This window comes from Orycteropus afer, unplaced genomic scaffold (assembly GCF_000298275.1).
Source record: "Orycteropus afer afer isolate SDZICR_OR568_19922 unplaced genomic scaffold, OryAfe1.0 scaffold00215, whole genome shotgun sequence".
Classification (NCBI taxonomy): domain Eukaryota; kingdom Metazoa; phylum Chordata; class Mammalia; order Tubulidentata; family Orycteropodidae; genus Orycteropus; species Orycteropus afer.
This window is the reverse complement of record NW_006921802.1, coordinates 1,734,858-1,756,277: the sequence shown is the minus strand read 5'-3', so window position 1 is coordinate 1,756,277 and position 21,420 is coordinate 1,734,858. Positions and strand designations below refer to the sequence as shown.

General features: G+C 39.4%; 1 protein-coding gene across 1 annotated transcript in view; it reads right to left on the bottom strand.

Moving 5' to 3' along the window:
* Window positions 1–21,420, bottom strand: part of FAM149A (family with sequence similarity 149 member A) — a 75,380-nt gene that overhangs the window by 19,543 nt on the left and 34,417 nt on the right. The window contains exons 2-3 of the mRNA XM_042781997.1: window positions 4,271–4,381; window positions 3,614–3,746 (exon numbers count right to left, since the gene is read on the bottom strand). Coding sequence (XP_042637931.1) covers window positions 3,614–3,746; window positions 4,271–4,381 — 244 coding nt within the window. The remainder of the gene's footprint in view (window positions 1–3,613; window positions 3,747–4,270; window positions 4,382–21,420) is intronic.

The following is a 21,420-nucleotide window of genomic DNA, read 5'->3' as shown; positions in this document are numbered from 1 at the left end:
AATAAATGAAAAATATAATATATACATTAAGTTTTAATTCATAAGTGATAGCTTCATAATTGGGATGAAGCCAGAGTACTAATTTTTCTTGTCAGGACTCAAGAGGCTCTTGCCTTGCAGCTGCAGTGAACTGAGAATGAGAAAACCTTTCACTCTTTCTAGATGTTCTTCTTGGCTGAAAGGGAACGGTCTTAACAAGGCTTTCAGGAAAGTCACAGCCAATGAGGAGAACACAAACATTACTACGATTGGGAGAACCAACACCAAACAAGCTTGCTCCAGGTTAAGAAGAACTCTAGTTAACCTTTCTTCCAGTGGCATGGAACCTGAAATCTACTCCACATCTCAAAACAAGTAATTGAATATTCAGTCTGACGTACCTGATCTAAAATGGGCAATGCAGGCTAATTTTCACAGTAATGTTTTACAGTATTTCCTATGCTACGTTTTTCCCTCAAATTGAGAATAAACTGACTTCCCAGGCTACAGAGGAGTTGAATCATCTCTTAAAATGCAAATAAGGGGAACAACCAACAACTCTATGTGGGTCCTAGAGGTAACTTGGTGGCTGGGGTATGGAAAATGCTTTGCTTTGATTTCTCTACCTTTAGCATTTTGGTTTTTTTAATATTACCTATCAAAAAGTAAATTAAAATTAAAAGCAATTGTGATTATATGGCGTATTTTAAATGCTGTAAAGCAAGTCATAAGAATCTCCTTAAGTAATTATATAAAAGAATTCTAGATTTCGGAGAGAGTGAATTAATAGTTCTCATTCTTCTTCCCACTGGAATATCCCTGAGGAAAAAAGGTGTGAGTGGAGGTGGCCCTGAGTGAGGCTGACGGCAGGGAATAGAGGGCAGTTTGTCACAAGTGAGGAAGTCACATATCATGAAAAAATATGCTCTGAGTAGTTTTGAACTGACCTCCTTCCAGCCCCCCTTTAAAACCACTGAGAATCACTGTTACAAACTACAAGTAGACCCACGTGGACTAAGGAGTGGAGGCTGATTTCAAAGAAAGCAAAGAAAAGCAGAATGCAAATGAAGAGCTAAAATAGAACATTTTGCTGTCCTAGGGGCTCTGGTGGCATTGTGCCTAAGGCATATGAATGCTAGCGAGAAGGCTAGTAGTTCAAACCCACCAACCACTCCTTGGAAGGAAGATTAGGCAATCTACTTCCCTAATGATACTGCCTTAGAAACCCAAGGAAGGGTCACTATGAGTCAGGATCAACTCAATGGCAGTGAGTAAGGAGCTCTTCCATAGCCAAATGGGCTCAACAAAATGCGGTGTTCCAGGATTTTCAGGAAAACGTGCCTGGATAAAGAGAAAGGAGACTGTGGGATCAGCAGAGTTCCTAACAAAAGTATGAGTTGTAGACTAAAGCTCACCCAGGTAAGGATCCTACTCCCTCAAGAAACAAAAGAGGGGTTAAAGCTAAATAGATTCAGCTGAATGAGAAAGTGAAAGTAGGATATCTGGTTTTAGACTACTGGCAGAAAACTCAATGGTGGTTTTTCATGCTTTTTACTTTTCCAGAAACTCTCTTATTAGAGTTCCTGTGAGGTCTATCCTGAATGTCCATGAGTTGGAATTGACTCAACAGCAACTAACAACAATATCCTGAATTTCCAACAATAGAAATCACACAACCAAACCAAACCAAACTCACTGCCGTAGAGTCGAATCTGACTCATAGCAACCCCTCCTTGGGCCTTTGAGGTGGATTTGCCCAGTCTTCCTTCTGAGGAGCGGCTGGTGGATTTGAACCGCCAGCCTTTTGGTTAGCAAGAAATCATATATAAAATACTTGGGGGAGCTGGAAGGAGGAAAAAAAATTAAGACTATCAACAGCAAAACATGGGTTTATAGGATTATGATTTTTTCCCCTTTTTTTCCTCTATTTTTAAAACATTTGTAAATATTTATTGCTTTTATAATTGGTAAAAAGAGTTGTTAAAAATAAGAAAGCAATTCTTCATAAAAGCAATAATCACATTGAACTTGAATGACATTATGCTGAGTGAAATAAGTCAATCACAGAAGGACAAATATTGTATTAGTTATTGTAAAAGTCAAGGAAAGGTGTATATATGGAAGGAAATTTTCTTTGTTGGTTACCAGGGATGGGAGGGGTGGGGAGGGAACACTGTTAGATAGGTAGAGCTAAGTATTGATTTGGGTGAAGAGAAGGGCAACGTACCAAATGTGAGTGATCAACACGCTGGCATTGAGGAAGAGGAAGACATAGAGAGGGACATGGGAGGTGCAGACAACAAAGATGAACCCTTTTGCATATACAGTACTAAATTGTCAGTGAAGGCAAACATGGGTATATGGGTGGACAGGCTGAACTATTAGGTATTTCTATGTACTGGAGCTCTGGTAGCATAGTGCCTAAGGCACTTAACTGCTAACCAGAAGGCTGGCGGTTCAAACCCACCAGCCACTCCTTGGAAGGAAGGTTGGGTAATCTACTTCCGTAGTGATATGCCTTGGCAACCCAAGCAGGGGGTTGCTATGAATCAGATCTGACTCGATGGCACATAGCAACACATGTACTGGGAAGTGTACCCAAAATCATGTATAGTGTTGGCAGACAATGGTTCTACAAGTGTATTTGTATGTTCTGGAAGAATTCCCAGGTGTATAGTAGAAGTGACAAGGGACAAGGTTGTAGTCACTTCTTGGTCACAGGCAGCTACCCAGAGGGAGTGAGTAGTTGAACCTGTGGGCTCAGGACCATAGTCTCAAGGGATATCAAGCTCAATTGGCATAACATACTACACAAAACATTGTTCCACCTCCTACTTTGGGGAGTAGCAACTGGGATCTTGAAAGCTTCCAAGCATTCATCTAGATGCAACGATGGGTCTCTCCCCATCCAGAGCAAAGAAGAATGAAGAAAACCAAAGATCCATGGAAACAATTAGTCCTAGTCACCCAAAACTTATATCCTCAAGAAACTGAGCCTTAAGTTCTTGCCATTTTTATATTTCTTAGAATCACCATGCGATCCACAGCCTATATGACAATGAGACCAGAAGCACTGGATGGCTCCCGGCTACCACTCTCAACCATTTGGAGGGTGTCTACGTAGGAGAGCCTGGATAGAGTGGGAGAACAATGTGGAACAAAACTAAAAATCATTTTGGGGAAAAAAAAGGTGGGGGACCAGGTTTGCTGGTCTGATAGAGCCTGGTGGAACCCCTGAGACTATGGCCCCTAGCTGCCCTTCAGGTCTGGAATTGAACCCACATGTGTGGCTTACAACCAAAGAAAGATAGTCATATGAGTTGAACATTTACCTGCAGTAGATACACTCCTTGGAGAGAACAATCATGGGAGAGAGAAGGGCTGTTTATGCACAGGGAGACAGCTCAGGGGGCAGGAGTGCATGGAGGGATGGACATAAGGAAAAGGTAACTAGTGGGAGGAAGTGAGAGGGGAGCTGTTGCTCCGTGGTAAATTATAGTCAATGTCATGAGACAAAGTATGTGAACTACTGTATGGAAAGTGAATTTGCTCTGTAAACTTTCACCCAAATCACAATTAAAAAAAACAAAAAAAAGTAATAATCACAGGATTATCCCAAACATTCTGGGCATACATCATCTCTCCAAGAGTACACTGAGCTCCTTTCTGTAGATAACCCAGTGGTGGAACTCTGTGTCCCGGACCAAGAGTTGGGTGCCTCTGTGGGCGTGCTGGTTCCGGTGGATGAAAATGATGACACCGATTCACTGCAGAACAAACAGAAGAGGACAAGAGTAACGCTGGCTGGGAAGAGGTTATGTGGTAACTGGCTTACTTCTCAGAATCCATTTACTCTCTCTCTCTTTAAACCTGTTTGTTAATTTCACAGTACACTAATTTTAAAATATTTCTGAGTACACTTTTCACCAGGCTGAGAATAAAATCACTTTTCAATTGTAGAAATTCACGATCAGTCACCGATTGTGCTTCCCACATTACCTGTTGCTGTGAAGTTGATTCTGACACAAAGTAACTGTACAGGGCAGAGTAGGACTGCCCCATATGGTTTCCAAGGCTGTGAATCTTTACAGAAGACTGCCTCATCTTTCTCCTATGGAGAGAGGCTGGTGGGATCAAACTGCGAAACTTTCAGTTAACAGGAGCATGCTTTAAGTACTGCACCACCAAAGCTATCACCCAGGCTTCTGCCGTATTAGTTATGTGCTTTAAAAAACAAACAAAAAAAAAAAAAAATTCTGTAATCAGAAGCATTTAACAGAGTAATTCTTACCAGGTATATTTATCAATGGCTTTCTGCACATTTCTTGTAAAATGTATAGGTAGATGATCTTTGCCTTTTACAGCAAAATTGTGCTTTCTAGAGCCTTCTGACAGTCCTCTCCTGGAAAATAAAATAACATAGAAAGAAACTCTCTAATGCAATAATACAATTTTATTCATTAATACTTTTTAAAAAAATTTTTGTATAAAGTTGCTCTTCTTCTGCCACGTCACCCTAAGTGTATACACACATACAGATACCACACACCTATACCCCACTCACATCCACCACACGCATACAATACACACCACCCTACATACACCACACTCACACTCACACAATACACACACACACATATACCACACACAACACTTATATCCTCAAGAAACTGAGCCTTAAATTCTTGCCATTTTTATATTTCTTAGAATCAAGAACTTACATGCACCTTTACATGAATTACAACAAAGCACAAAAGCTTTTTGGAAATGTTACACAACTTAACCAGAAAAGGACAAGTTGTCTAAAACTCTAGGTGGGCATGAAGCTTGGCAAGTTAAAAACAGGCTGAATTTTGGTTCTCACTCACCTGGTCACTAGGCACCCTTGTACTTTGTATCTGCCAAACCCAATCTGCCCTCATGTAAAATCTGTCAGTCTCCTATGAATTCTGAATTATATAAAATTCCTTTGAATCACTAAACACGAAAAAGAAATGACTGTAGCCACACATTTAACTCACTTTAGTTTGTATTGTTTCTTGTATACCTTGAGCATAAGAGGGTTTTAAAACATTAATATTATTAATGGAGAGCTAAAATAAAAAAAATCTCTAAATTTAAAATAAACCTTTAAACCTAGCTGGTGTAGCCCAGTTAATGTTAATCATTAAAATGCCCTGTCAATGAACCTCTAAAAACATTTGCTTCTCTTTAACCAAAATACCTTCCTAATGTTTAACAGTAAAAAAATTCTATTCTTTTAATAGCTATATTTCCCACACAAATAAAATGTATACTGACTTAAGATAAGGTAGCAAAATAGAAGGGAAAAAAAAACCTTTCAACTATTTCTAAGAACACCATACTAGCATGCATTTAACAACAACAACAAAAAAAATTGCTTTTGCTTTCAATTAAAATGGTACCTAATTTTCAACATTTGTATTTTTGTATAAATGGAGTTTTAAACACTATTAACACAAGAGAATAATTATACACTGAAGTACAAATAAAGGCAATTTTTAAAAAGAAATTAGTTACTATGAACAGAGGTTATTGAGAACTTCTGCCTTACATAGATATGTTTGTATAAAAAAGAATAATAGAAATATATTATTTTTTTGCCTCTTCTTATTGCTCACTTCTTTTTTTTTTTTTTAAATTTTGTGCAGTGTTCCCTTCCCTCCACTCCCAGCCCTGGTAATCAACAAAGCTTTCTTCCATATATAAACCTTTCCTTGACTTTTTACAATAAAGAACTAATACAATATTTGTCCTCTTGTGATAGACTTACTTTATTCAGCACAACATCCTCCAAGTTCATTCATGTTATGCAGTGTTTTATAGATTCTACATTATTTTTTAGTGCTGCACAGTATTCCATTGTGTGTATGTACGATAGTTTGTTTATCCATTCTTCTGTTGATGGACACCTGGGTTGTCTTAAGTACAACCAGGCAATTCTGAGGCTAAATGTGTTACAGAAAGGGTATCAAAGAAAAGAATATAGGAGAAGCCTTCATGCTAAGAAACTGCTTTACCTTTACCTGTTTTGTTATTTCAAACCATCAGTTATTCATAATTTACATGTGATTCAACAGTAACTGCTTTGGTAAACATAAAAATATATCCAGCATAGGATAAATAATCAACTGAAAATTGGATCAAATAGATATGCTTTGAACATTGAGAAATACATTCCAATTTATGATTAATTTGTTTTTTATTAGGAAATAATTTTAGAATTCAGGCAGATGTGTTCACCAAAATATTGTTCCTGTGTAATATTGACATAATAACAACAATAGATTAGAATTTAGCTGTGCCACTGATTGGCTGTGTGCTTTGGGCAAGTTATTTCTCCTCTGAAACTCAGTTTCCACATCTATAGAACAATGACAATACTGTCAACTTTGTTGGGAATTAATATAGATAAATTATGTAATAGGACCTGTTATATAATCAATGGTAGGTAAATTAGGGCCTTCTTGGTCACTGCTATTAGCATCATTAATGCTGGTCTATGAAAACATCTATGTGTTCTAGATGTTTCTTATTTTCTTCCTCCCATAGCATTTTTGTTTCTGTTTTAAAATACTTTATTTTTTAGAGCTGTTTCTGGTTTCACAGAAAAACTGTGAAGAAAGTACAGGAAGTTTCCATGTATTTCCCTCCTGCATGCTATCTCTCCTACTGACGTCTTGCATTCCCGTGATACATTTGTTACAACTGATGGATCAATATTGTTATATTATTAACTAAAGTTGTTAGTTTGCATTGGGGCTTACAATTTGTGTTGTACAGTCTTAGGTTTTGGGTTTTGCCATTCATAATGTCATGTGCCTACCATTAAGCTGTCTTGCAAAATAGTTTCACTGGGTTATATGGCAAGCCTTTGTTTAATAAGCTTCCTAATTGCCTTCCAAAGTGGCTATAGCATTTTGCATTCCTGTGAGCAATGGATGAAAGTTCCTGTTGCTCCACATCATTGTCAGCATTCGGACTTATAATTGTTTTGGATTTTAGCCATCATAATAGGTCCATGGGTTTTTGTATTCTATAAATCTCTTTTCACACTTCAATATTTGATTGTGATGATCTTGATATTTTTAAAAATGTAGCACCTAAAATAATCTTGTTATATAAGAAATACTCAATGTTTGTTGAAAGAATTAATAGTCAAAAATTAAATTAGTAATTCAAACACAGAACACGTTTCTACCCTATACTTTCTCTGAATATCTGTCCTTAAACAAAATTTTACTTTGTGAGCTGACATTAAAACATTCCTAAAATTCAAGACATTGCTGGATAAGTTTTTATGCTTTTCCAAGAATGAAAATTCACAGCTCTTCTGAGAGTAACTGATATTGCCAAGGATGATTTCCACAACCAAATGGGGTCTCTGCTTCGCTCCTTTCTACCTCTCTTACCTCTTTCTCCTCCTCTGCTCTTTGTGCAACTTGAAAGCTAAATTCACTCTTCAGATTCATGCCAGTTTGTTTGTTTCGTTTTCACTGAGCTATAAAATCCATCCTTATTTTGAAAGGTATATGTGTGGAGGGGAGGGGGGGGATGTACTTTCAACCTAAGAAGAAAATTATTTCCAAATGGACTGACTAAATCTCATCTTCAAATTATACCATATCCCTTCCAAGATCAGCATCCACACTCACTTCCAACGTGTAACTGAAAGCAGGAAGTCTTGAAGATGCAGGCAGAGAAATGGGAAGCTCTGTAGTGCTCACAGAAATTACTATAAAACTGAAACCTTAGAACTCCATTTATTTCCATACCTTTTTCCCAACTTTTTTCTCATATGCTTTCAAATTTTCTTTATTTCTGTGCACTTGCTGGACTTCATAATTCAGTATTATAGCACATAGATTTTCCCATAGAATTCAGAGCAATACCAAAGAAACTAGGTGAAGAAAAAAATAGAACCCCAAAACTCAATGACAGCCCAAGGTCACAAAGAAGTTAGGAATAGAACACAGGTCACCTAACCTGCTTGCCTCTTCAGGGACCACATGTGACTGACATTGTGAATTTAAAAGAGAATTAATGAAATTAACTTTCTCTTTCTTTTTTAATTTGTAACATCTTGTTTTGGTCCTTTCATTTCTCTACCTTGTAACCAAGCACTATGCTATTATTTCATGTGTAATGCTGAATATTTAATTCCCTGTACACTATCAATTCCTACATAATCTATACAGTCTAAGAAAGCATTCAAAACTACAAGATGGATCCTATAAATACTTCATAAAAGCTTCCACGTGGTGTAACGTCTATTGAGCTTATTTTATTTTACATAAAGTATAGACATATAACAGCTTTATACAAGTTCATGTCAATGTGGCTTAAATTTTTGAGGAGATTAAAAATTGCATGTCACCTCATTGAAGGCTGTTTGTTTGGGGATAGGTTCTAAACAACAACAAAAAAAAAAAAAAAAAAAAAAACCACTGCCATCTAGTTGATTCTAACTCATAGCAACCCCCATTAGGTTTCTGAGGCAGTAAATCTTTGCAGAAGTAAATTGCCCAATCTTGCTTCCACAGAGTGGCTATTGGGTTTGAACCACCAACTTTCTGGTTAGCAATCAAATGCCTTAGGCACTGTGCTACCAGAGATCCTTGGAGACGGGATTTAAAAAAAAAAAAACAAAGTCACTGCCTTGGAGTCGGATCAGCCTCATGGCGACCCCTCTTTGGGTTTCTGAGGCGGTATCACTATGGAACCTAGATTCCCTTAATTGTAGACTAAAGATGCAACCACTGAAGTACCTCACGCTACTCTTCCGGTGCATCAAAGCTAAGGGTGACTTCCACTCTCCATGAACCACTCCTTTCTTATTAGGGAAATAGTTTTTACTTTTTATTGCCTCTTGATCACCATAACCCTCTGCCACTTTGCCCTACACCAATTCAAATAATAAACCATCACCACAGTTTTCAAAATTTTGCATTTCTGCTTGAAAGGAAACCCTGATACTGTGAGCACTGTAATCAGAAGGGGCTGAAATAAGGGCGGGTTTCCAGACTGTGAGGCATATAGGACCGCAGGCACTCAAGAGTGACCACTAGGATGTTGCTATTCTCATACACCACTCGCATCGACCTGAGTTAATACAAACATGTCACACAAGCAACTGAGGGTATCAGGACTGATGGCGAAGTCATCTCAGACATCTTGAACGCTTCTCAGAGCAAGTGAGTAACTTCACTTGAAGCAAGGCCGATGATGTCAGCACGCAAGATTTCATGAATGGATGCACAGAAACACAGACCTTAAGTATTCTGGCTTGCAGGCAAGAAACAATCACGCAGCACATCCTACAAATATTATGACTTCTCTGATTATGCCACCACTCCTTCTCCGATCAGGACTTACCCAATCACAATCAGGCCCAGGTTTTGGCTCCCGTCCCTCCGGCTCCATTCTGCGCGACGAGGCCTGGGCGCCACCGGGCGGGGACACTCTGCGCGGGCCCCACGCAGGCAGCTGGTGGCCGGACGCCCCCGTGGCTCGGCTTCCCGCCGGCCCAGCCCTGCGCGCCTAACCCCGTGAGCCCTGCACTCGCTGCCTAGCCGGGCCTGGGAACCGCAAGCTTCGAGCGATGCGGCCCTGGCCGCTTCCTGCCGGGTCTGCTCGACCCATGGGCGCGGCGGCTCGCAGAGCGCCCTGCACTCCGTCCCGCTCCAGATCCTCCTGCTGCCCCTGACCCGCAAGATCCCAGCGCGCGGGACTACGCCTCCCGCCGCCTCTGCGCACGCCCTTTCCTCTGGCTCCACTGACTGGGCCTGCAGCTGGGCTCCCGCGCCCCTTCTCCAAACTCCCGCCGGCGCTCCTGACCTCCACCCGCCCCGCCTCTCTCCCTTCTTTCCTTGTTCGGCTTTACCAGGCACCCGGCCTCTGGAAAAGCGCGAGTTTTCCCTTTCTCCCTGGCAGGGGCCAGATTTCATAATCCAGTGACCCGAGCTTTGGCCTCAGGCCAGTCTGCCTCTGAGGGTCTTCCCGCTACCTCTCTCTGGGCTTCCAATGTGTGTGGGTCAGATCTTCCCACTCCTTCCCCAGCGTCTATCTGGGTCTGTCCAGATAGGTGTTTGTTTCCCTTAATTCTTCTAAATATAATTTACAGAGAGAAGGCGAAAACTACAGCAAGATTCCACCTAACTTCCCACTCTTCCTCTGCACTCCACTCCGAAAAGGATTTATAGATTGAAGTTGAGAGTACTGAGGTTAAAAAAAATAAAAGTGAAGCCCAGAACTGGTCAATGCAAGGAGTAAATGAAATGAACACATAACTCTAGGTTTAATTATGCATGAAAAATATCCTTTCATGTCCTACCTCTCCTTCCTCTCCAAATAGATGCCTTATCTCATTCAACCCAGTAACTTTTCAACAAACAGAGAGAGCACACTTAGTTTAAATATTTTGGTTTATTAATAAGTGTCTGTGTACAATTATGCCAGGACCAGAGTCATTGGGACCCCTGTTGTGAGACAGCACAATTGCCACGCCTTCATGTTCATAAACTAAAAGAAGTAGTGAGCAGAGTGGTTGTGGTGGTTGCTACTAGCTGCACCAAATATACATTTTCAATGCAAAATAACTAGGGGCTAGCAAAACATATGACATACTTTTCCCTACTAAAAAGTATTTAATAATTACAATTAATAACATGTATGCTAATACATTTCCCAGCCCCTTCCTGCCATACAGGAAGTTCTCCCTTGGGAACTGAGGACATCCAAGTCTGAACAGGCACAAAGAAGCCCACCTATTTCTCCTGTTTACAGAAGTGAAACATCTCAACCTGACTTATTAGTGAAAAATCTGGTTAATTTATTTTGCAGGTGGCTTTTATGGACAAACCATAAAATAACAGCTAAAATAATGATGACAACTAAATATTACCAACAACAAAACCAGTTATCTGTTTCTTGAACAAAGGACACTAGGTTCTTTATCACTTTTACAAATAATCAGTTTTATTTTCATACAATAGTGGTTATATGTTCTAAAATTAATGACACACACTCAATTACCAGACATTCTGAGGCCTCTCTCCAAGTGGTCTCTTGAGCAGAGTAGTCAGAATTCCTACATGCCAGCTCTCAACTCCAAGAGACAAAGGCAGAAGCTGCCAGTCCTACTAAAGGTTGATCTGGAATTAATGTAGTATCACTTCCACTGCACTCCATTGTCAAAGCAGTCATAACCCACACCAGAATCAAAGCAAAAAATAAACCAAACTCACTGCCATGGAGTTGAGCGTGACTCATAGTGACCCCTCCTTGGGTTTCTGAGGCAAGGAGGTATCATTACAGAAGTAGATTGCCCAACCTTCCTTGTGAGGAGTGACTGGTGGGTTTGAACCGCCAGCCTGCTGGTTAACAGTCAAATGCCTTAGGCACTATGCCACCAGAGCTCCCAGGATCAAATGGATGGAAAATTGATCCCATCTCTCAATAGGAGGTTTCCCTGGATGATACAAACAGTTAAGCACTTGGCTGCCAACTGAAAGGTTGGTGGTTCAAGTCCACCCAGAGGCCCCTTGGAAGAAAAGCTTGGCAATCTGTATCTGACACACAGAGTGGCCTGGAGTCAGTATTACCTTGACAACAGCTGCTTGTGCTTTTCTTTCTTTTTTTTCTTTTCTTTTGGTTTCTCAATGGGAAAGTGTCAAATAATTTGCAGCCACCTTTAATCTGTCATATTTTTCCCCAACATATTATTTACATTACTCCCACATGCACAAAGCATTCAGTCCTTTGAAGAACCCTGAAAGTTTTATCTAAATCATGACCATGTGCAGGTGTGGTTCCTCCAGGGCAGTGAGGGCTCTGAACTGGTTCAACTTAGTTAAGTCACAGTCACTAAAGTGACATCAGAAAGGACTAGGATTTTTAAAATGTGGGTGAACCAGAATGCCAACCAGAGGGTGAGAAATTACAACTGGAAGCCCTGTTAGAAACTTAATCTCCCTCTTAGACAACAAGCAAGATAAAATGTTTGCTTTAAACTCCTCCATAGGAAAAGGGGGCAATCTACCTCCATACAGATATTGCCTTGGAAACCCAAGGAGGGGTCACTCTGAAAGAATTGACTCGATGGCAGTGAATTTGGTTTAGGAGCTCTGATAGCATAGTGCCTACGGCACTTGATTGCTAACCAGAAGGCTGGTGGTTCAAACCCACCAGCCACTCCTTGGAATGAAGGTTGGGCAATCAACTTCTATAGTGATAACTGCCTTGGAAACCCAAGGAGGGGTCGCTATGAGTCAGGGCTGACTCCACAGCACATAACAACAACATATCTTTAAAAGGAGCTCTGGCAGTGCAGTGCCTAAGGCATTTGACTGCCAACCAGAAAGTTGATGGTTCAATCCCACCAGCCACTCAGCAGAAGGAAGACGGGACAACCTACTTCTGTAAAGATTTACCTCCTCAGAAACTCAATGGGGGTCACTATGAGTTGGAATCGATTCACTAGCAGTGGGTTTTGGTTTTTTGGTTTTACACCTTTAAGTAAGGAGCTCTGGTGACATAGAGGTTAAAGACATTTGACTGCTAACCAAAGGTCAGTGGTTCAAACCCACCAAACCCTCCACAGAAGAAAGATAAGGCAGTCTGCAAGTTTTACATTCTTGGAAACTCAATGGGCATTGCTATAAGTCAGAATCAACTCAATGACAGTGAGTTTAGATTTTTTGATACATTTAAATATATTTTTTAAGTTGTTGTTAAGTGTCATCTGTTCCAATTCATCCTGATCCTATGTACAACAGAACGAAACACTGTCTCATCCTGCGGCATCCTCACAATCATTGCTGTGAGTGACCCATTGTTGCAGCCACTGTATTAATCTTTCTTTTTGAGGGTCTTCCCCTTCTTCACTGACTCTCTAATTTACTAAGTATGATATTCTTCTTTAGCGATTGGTCCCTCCTGACAAAATGACCAAAATACCAGACATGAAGTCTGGCCATCTCACTTCTAAGGAGCACTCCAGCTGTATTTCGTCCAAGACAGAGTTTTTCATTATTCTAGCCAACCATGATACATTCAATATTCTTCACCAACACTGCAATTCAAATGTGTCAATTTTTCTGCAGTCTTCTTTATTAGTTGTTCAGCTCTCATATGCATGTGAGGCTACTGAAAATGCCATGGCTTGGGTCAGGTTCACCTTAGTCTTCAAAGTAACATATTTGCTCTTAAACACTGTGAAGAGATCTTTTGCAGCAGATTTGGCCAATACAATATATCATTTGCCTTCTTGACTGCTACTTGCATGAACATTGATTGTGGATCCAAGTAAAAATAAATTCTTGACAACTTCAGTTATCTTTTCTCCATTTATCATGATGTTGCTTATTGCTCCAGTTGTGAGGATTTTTGCTTTATACTGAAATGTAATTCATATTGAAGGCTGTAGCCTTTGAAATTCATCAGTAAGTTCTTCAATTCTACTTCAGAGAATAGCAATAAAACCGTATCATGTTTTATTATTGTAATATAAATATGTTAAAAACCTATAAAGTACTAGGTAAATTATGAAGTTCACAGCTACATAAAATAATATAAAAATAGAGAATTATTTTAACATAAAGCTAAACAAATTACTTAGGTGCTGAAATCTTTAAGGAAACTATATTAAAAGAATTACAATAAATTATAATACTTAATATCTGACATTAAATAATAACATAAAGTTTATTTACATGAAACTTTGATAGACACCATCTATGTAAAGCGGCATATATGTTAGTTGCCTCCAAATATATCCTGACTCATGGCAACCCCGTGTGTGCAGAGAACTGCTTTCTAGGTTTTCAAGCCTACGCTCTTTCAGAAGTAGATCACCAAGCCTGTCTTTCACGGTGCCTCTGCACAGGTTTGAACCACTATCCCCGTGGCCAATATTACAACACTTATCCGTTTGTGTTACCATATTTATTCATTTTGGGGTTGAAATGTTAGCATGTAATATTGCTTTTATGACACTAGATGGCACCAGTTATCCTATTTTGCCAACTTTACCAAAAGCGACACCAATGCATTTTGACGCAATAAATTTTTTTGCAAGATTTAGTATTTGCCAGATCAGTTCAGATGTACAGTTATTTAGATTATAAGTAACTATTCCAGTGGAAAATATCTGATATGTACATCCCACAGAAATTGTCATACTAACAGCCACCATGGACCAAGTGCTTTTGCTTTGCCAGACACAAAGGCTGTTGTTGTTGTTATGGGCCCTTGAGTCGGACCCAACTCATAGCGACCCCTCCTTGGGTTTCCAAGACAGTATCACTACCGAAGTAGATTGCCCCCATCTTCCTTCCAAGGAGTGGCTGGTGGGTTTGAACCACCAGCCTTCTGGTTAACAGTCAAGTGCTTTAGGTAGTACACTACCAGAGTAACTTCTAAACCTCACAACAATCCTGAGAGGTGGCTACTGTTCTGCACAGAAAAGAAAACCGAGCATCAGCCATTCTGACTTCAAAATCCCAGTTTATCTTTTTTAAGCATTTACCTGAAATCCAATTTGCTGATTTCTGTTAAAATTCCTTTCATTACAGAGACTTTCTATGAAAGCTATTTTATATAGATCAAATACATTCTATAAAAATTTCCACTAACATTTCTTGAATATGCACCTCACCCTTTTTTAAAGTTCATTTTCTAATGTGGTAAATATATATGTAACAAATAATTTATTATTACAACATTCTCCACATGTACAATTATGTGACATTGATCATATTTATTATGCAATGCATTCCCTTTTCCATCCCTTCTGCCTATTTATAGAAACCACTAAACATTGGCCTCTATTCACTTGCCTATTAGTACATTTAAGCTTCATAATAACTGAAGTGAGGACTTGCTATTAGCATTATTCTACAGATTGGGAAACTAAGGCACAGAAAAGTTGAAAGAATGGCAGAGCCAATACTCTAATTTAGATCCTCAGTGACAGAGTTTGCACTGACTAACCACTGCACCATACTTCAATCTGTGCTGGGCTATCTCTTGCCTGACTCTATGCCTAACCAAAAAACCAAACCAAACTCCCTGCCATCGAGTCAATTCCGACTCACAGAGACCCCGTTTGGGTTTCCAAGGCAATAAATCTTTATGAAAGTAGATTGCCCAGTCTTCCTTCCATGGACTGACTCTATGCCTAAGTGCTGCAAAAATGAGAGAAATATTGCACTCTCGCATGTACAAGGCAAACAGCAGGAACACAGGCATATCAAGAGTGTCTGATGGTCTGTCTTCTCCTTTCAGTTTTGATCAACTCAGTGCCCTGGAGCTCAGAGAAAAGAGGAACCTTTCGTCAGTCCTAGGTTTTCACAGAAGTCACATAAGTGTCCTTCATTGGCACAGAATTAGACAGTTTTGTTTCTATTTTTATGCATTTGGAAAGTGTTCCTCTGTAAGTGTTCTTCCTCAGAGATAGAATGAATCTTTACTCACAATCACAACTAAATATTTCAAGAGAAAGGCTGGCTAACTGCTGTTATCATTACAAAGAATGAAAGAAAAACAATCCAAGAACCGTTTTGTGACTATTTCTACACATAGTTCATTAGATTTTCAAAATGGAAGCAACTTTCCAAATATATTCTAATTCACTGCTTTCAAGTTGATCAGACTCATAACGACCCCTCCTTGGATTTGCGAGGCAGTATCTCTACGGAAGTAGATTGCCCAGTCGTCCTTCTGAGGAGTGGCTGGTGGGTTTGAACCACCAGCCTTCTGGTGAGCAGTCAAATGCCTCAGGCACTACACCATGAGAGTTCATATTCCCACACTGCAAAATCAATATAGTCAAATTGTCCACAGGTATTATCTGTTTGATTTGATTCATTCTTTTAATTAGTAGAGCAGAAAATGAAGACTACACCAATTGCTAAGCTACTATAAATTTGTTTCATTTTTATTACTTTTACCATCATTCATTTGTAAAATATTCCTCTAAAATGTCTCCATATATTTATAATTTAACTCAAAATTCTACTATACTATGACAAAGACACAAATGAAATTTTAGAGTACTAGAATTGGGATAGTTTGAAAATAGTTGCAGCAGTATATTGACAGGGAACTTTCAGAAATGCAAGCTGGATTCAGCAGAAGACTTAGAACAAGGGACATCGTTGCTAATGTCAGATGGGTCTTGGCTGAAAGCAAAGAATACCAGAAGGATGCTTACTTGTGCCTAAGGCATTTGACTGCTAACCAGAAGCCTGGCAGTTCAAACCCACCAGCCACATCTCGGAAGGAAAGTTGGGCAATCTACTTCCGTAGCGATACCACCTCTGAAACCCGAGGAGGGGTCACTATGAGTCAGATTCAATTCAACAGCAGTGCGTGCATGTGTGTGGATCATAACAAATTATGGATAACATTGAGAAGAATGTGAATTGTGCTCACGAGGAACCTGCACATAGACCAGGAGGCTGTCATTCAAAGAGATCAAGATAATACTGCATGGTTTAAAATCAGAAAGAGTGTGGGTCAGTGTTGTATCCTTTCACCATATTTATTCAATCTGTATCCTGAGCAAATAATCCGAGAGGCTGGACTATATGAAGAAGAGCATGGCATCAGGATTGGAGGAAGAATCATTAACAACCTGCAATGTGCATATGACACAACCTTCCTTGCTGAAAGTAAAGATGACTTGAAGCACTTACTGATAAAGATTAAAGACTATAATCTGCAGTATGGATTACACTTCAACATAAAGAAAAAAAAAAAATCCTCACAGCTAGACCAAAAACAGCATCATGATAAATGGAGAAAAGACTGAAGTTGTCAAAGATTTCATATTACTTGGATCCACAATCAACACCCATGGAAGCAGCAGTCAAGACATCAGAGATCTTATTGCAATGGGCAAATATGCTGCAAAAGACCTCTTTAAAGTGTTGAAGAGCAAAGATGTCACTTTGAAGACTAAGATGCACCTAATCCAATCCATGGTATTTCCAATTGCCTCATGTGCACTTGAGAGCTGGACAATGAATAAAGAAGATGGAAGAAGAGTTGATGCTTTTGAATTGTGGTGTTGGCAAAGAATACTGAATGTACCATGCACTGCCAGAAGAGCAAACAAATCTGTCCTGGAAGAAGTGCAGCTAGAATGCTCCTTGGAAGTGAGAATGGCCAGGCTTCGTTTGACCTACTTTGGTAATGTTGTCAGAATGGACCATTCCCTGGAGAAGGATGTCATGCTTGGCAAAGTGGAGGGTCAACTAAAATGGAGAAGACCCTAAATGAGATGGACTGACACAGTGGCTGCAACAATGGGTTCAAGTATAACGAGGATCGTGAGGATGGTACATGACCAGGCAGTGTTTTGTTCTCTTGTATAGGGTCACTATAAGTTGGAGCTGACATGACGGCACTTAATAACAACAACAAAAATTGAGAGTTGTATAAGTTGTATATTTGCCACTAAATATACAGTCTTCTGAAGTATAAAATGTACTAATCCTTTCTCCAGTTGCTACTACTTTCTATTCACACCGTATTTTGCCTGTCATATTATAATCAAATTCAATGTTTCTCAATTTTTAACAAGCATCAGAATCACCTGAATGCTTGTTAAAACACTAGTTGCTGGGCTCCTTCCAAGGTTTCTGATTCAGCAGGTCTGGGGTAAAACTTTGAATTTCAAATTCCCAGGGTCTGTTGGTGCTCCTGGCCAAGGATGGCACTTGTGGTAGTTATGTTTGTGTGTCAACTTGGCTGGGCCTGGTTGAGTGGCTGGGTAGCTGGTGATAGTTATTCCCCATGATGAGACTGGCAATCAGCTCCATGGTGGAATCTACCACAAGCAGCTGAGTAGCTGCCTTTGGGATGTGGTCTGCTTCCTGTATATATGCAGCAGCTTTGGGGATGGTCTCTAGAATATGGCAGGCATGCTTGGACCCTGCAATTAGCCGTGTTGTTGTTCAGTAGCCTGCCATGCTCTGCCAACCTTGGGACCTAAAATGGACTTGAATTAATGGCCTCCCATGTGATTTGGTAACGTGGAGACTGTGCCTTTTTACTCGTCACACTTGGGTTTGGCAGCCTCAGCAGCCAGTAGCCGCCTGAGCGAAGAAAAGCTTCTAGCTTCAGTGGGCCGGGAGCAGGAGGCAGAGCTGAAGCCCAAGGCTGAGGGGCTTTCACCCAGCCCCTAGAGCCTGGCACTTTGAACTCAGACTTAAAGCCTCCAAATTCTAAGAATAAACTCCTATTTGTTAAGGCCATCCCATTTGTGGTATATTCTTGTCAAAGCAGTACTAGATAACCAGAACAGCACTATGTGAACCACTTCTCAAATTCATCTGTTTCACTATTCTGTTTCTTTGCCATCCATTCCCCATCCTCCAAAAGTACCTGAGTCCAGGAATTTTATCATACTGCCTTGAATATCCAGCTCCAGCATGTAACAGACTTTGGTGTCACCATGCATCAGAATTGACTCATAGGCAACAAACAACTATCAATCAATGTTATGAACAATAGAGGAACTCTTCAAAGCCTGATAAGAAAGCATTAAATAATAGATCAAATGCCAATGTTTCTTTTTAATGGCTATAAAAGAGTGTCTTACAAACAATATCATCTTAGATTAAATCAAATCTACTAACTCTTGATTTTGAAATAAAGTTTTTTTGTTTTTGTCTTTCCCAATAGTGATGGCTTAATATTCCATAATGGGAAATAGGTCTTTAAAGATTTGCCCTTTGTTAAAAAGCAACATAAACAAGAAAATGATATTGTTCCAAGATAATTTGGTCAATAATAATAATTATTATTATTATCCATGAGGTGTCTGCTGAGAAAAGGTTGCATTTATTTGTTATTTTAAGCCTTAACCTTGACCTATTTAAGGTTTTGTCCTGGATGAAGTATAGCAAGAATGCTCCTTGGAAGCAAGAATGGCCAGACTTTGTCTCACCTACTTTGGTCATGTTGTCAGAAGGGACCAGCCCCTGGAGAAAGATGTCATGCTTAGTACAGTTGAGGGTCAGGAAAGAAAGGGAAGACTCTTAACAAGATGGCTTGACTCAGTGGCTGCAAGGAAGGGTTCAAGCACAGAAAAGTTTGTGAGGATGGTGCAACACTGGGCAGTATTTCATTGTGTTGTACATAGAGTCGCTATGAGTCAGAATCAACTCGATGGTACCTAACAACAATATTTAAGGTTTTATCTTCCAACCTTCTACAGGGATAAAAAATAAAGCCAGAACAGAGGTAAAATGCAACTCAGAAACAAACTGTGAAGGACCTCATTTCCAATAATTAATTGCAATTACAAGGCCATCTGACTTCATAAAGCCTACTTGTGTTAATTATAAATCTTCCAGTAAATGGTCTCTTTTAATTAACACCAAAAAAAAAAAAAAAACACCTCACTGCCATAGAGTTGATTCTGACTGACAGCAACCCCCATAGGCTTTCCAAAGCTGTAAATCTTTATGGAAGCAGACTGCAACATCTTTCTTCCCTGGAGCAGCTGGTGGGCTTGAACCACTGATCTTTAGGTTAGCGGCCAAATGCCTTAACCACTACACCACCAGAGCTCCTTCTTAATTATGAGATCTTAATTTTAATTTAGTATAATTTATCATTCTTTTATCTTTAGGATATTGCTTTTTAGCCCTGTTTTAAAGATCTTTGCCTCCCCTAATTCATGAAGACACCGCCAATATTTCCAAAACTTCACTGCTTTACTTGAAACTGATTCACAATTTACTGGCTACTTGAAATTGATTTTTGTGTATAGTGTGTGTGATAGTTGGAGCTGTGTGTCAATTTGGCTGGACCACAATTCTGTGTGGTTTAAGCAATTGTGATGTGGGTTGTTCCAATGATGGGATTAGATGTATATGTTTTGAGCAGCCAATCCATTGAAAGGGAGTTTCCCTAGGGGTGTGGTCTACTTCCAGTATATTTATGGGCATCCTGGGAAAAGAGACACTCTTCTGTGGATTGAGATTCTGTTGTGCTGCTTACAACTGTCTGTGAGCAAAAAAAAAACACCATTCGGCCTGGAGATCTTGGATTCCTCATTCATTGGAGTCAACAGCCAGTATGCTGCCTGCCAACCTTGAGGTCGTCAGCCCCTGCAGCTGCATGAGTCGGGAAAAGCCTCCAGCTTGATGTTTGATCCAAGAACTTGAGACTTGTCAGCTTCCATAACTGTGTGAACCATTTTCCTAAGATAAATTTCTCTTTCATTCTCTCTATATATAAGCTTACTGGTTTTTCTTTTCTAGAGAACCCAGTCAAACACAGTGTGACATATGTGATCAAGTTTCTTTTATTTGCTTATGGATGTAAAATTGATTTTTTTACCATGTAGTAAAATTTCCATCTTTTCACCAATATTTGCAATGCCAAATTTGTACCAATGAAACATCCATATACATACATAGATCTGTTTCTGGCTTCTCTATTATATATCACTGGATTATTTGTCTATCTTTGCATCAGTAACAGATTATATTATTTATTGTAGCTTTATAATAAAATTTGATATACATTAATTATGGTGGTGTTGAAATTTTCCTGGATGTTTTCTATCAATTACTGCTAAAGACATGTTACAAATATTCCACTATGATTTTGGATTTGTTTATTTCTTCTTTCAGTTCTACCCATTGTTATTTTATATGTTTTTGAAAACTATGTTATTGGTGGCTATAAATTTGGAATTTTTATATTTCCTGGTGGATTTGCCATTTTATCTTTTGAAATGGTCCTCATTACCTCCACAAATGCTCTTGTCTTAGAGTCTACTCTGATACTAAAGAAGTGACACTGGCTTTCTTTTAATTAATGTTTACATATACAAATACTTTTATTTTCAATGTTTCTTTATTTTTACAGTTAAGTTATGTGTGCTGTTAATAAAACACAGTTGTTGTCCACCACGTAATTCAGAGGGGATTAAATCTGCTTTTTATAGCCAATTAGCTAGTGGCTGTGGCAATACAGGTCACCTTAATCTAATCAGGAATTGAGCCACTTTAAAACTGGGCTTCAACCCCTGTAAAGATGGTATATTTCCACTCCACCCTAATTCCTGTTTTCATTGTTGTTGTCTCCTTTTTTGTTGTTTTATTTTTGGTCTAGTTTTTCAAGCTGCTTTCAAATGGAGGTTGGTTTGAAACACTCTAGTATGCCACTGCAAGTAAAAGGGAATTTTCGTCATGAAATATTGTGCAGTGTGTGATATAAAGGAGCTCTAAGCCCCCATCCATCTCCTGATGGAATCGTCAGTAAAATACACATGTTTTCCTACCACTTTAACACAAGAATAATTAATTAGGGGCAAGATGGCGGACTAGGCAGAAGGATTGCACAGACCCTCTTCAACAAAGAAAAGGGAAACCAATTAACACAGACACAGAAGATAAT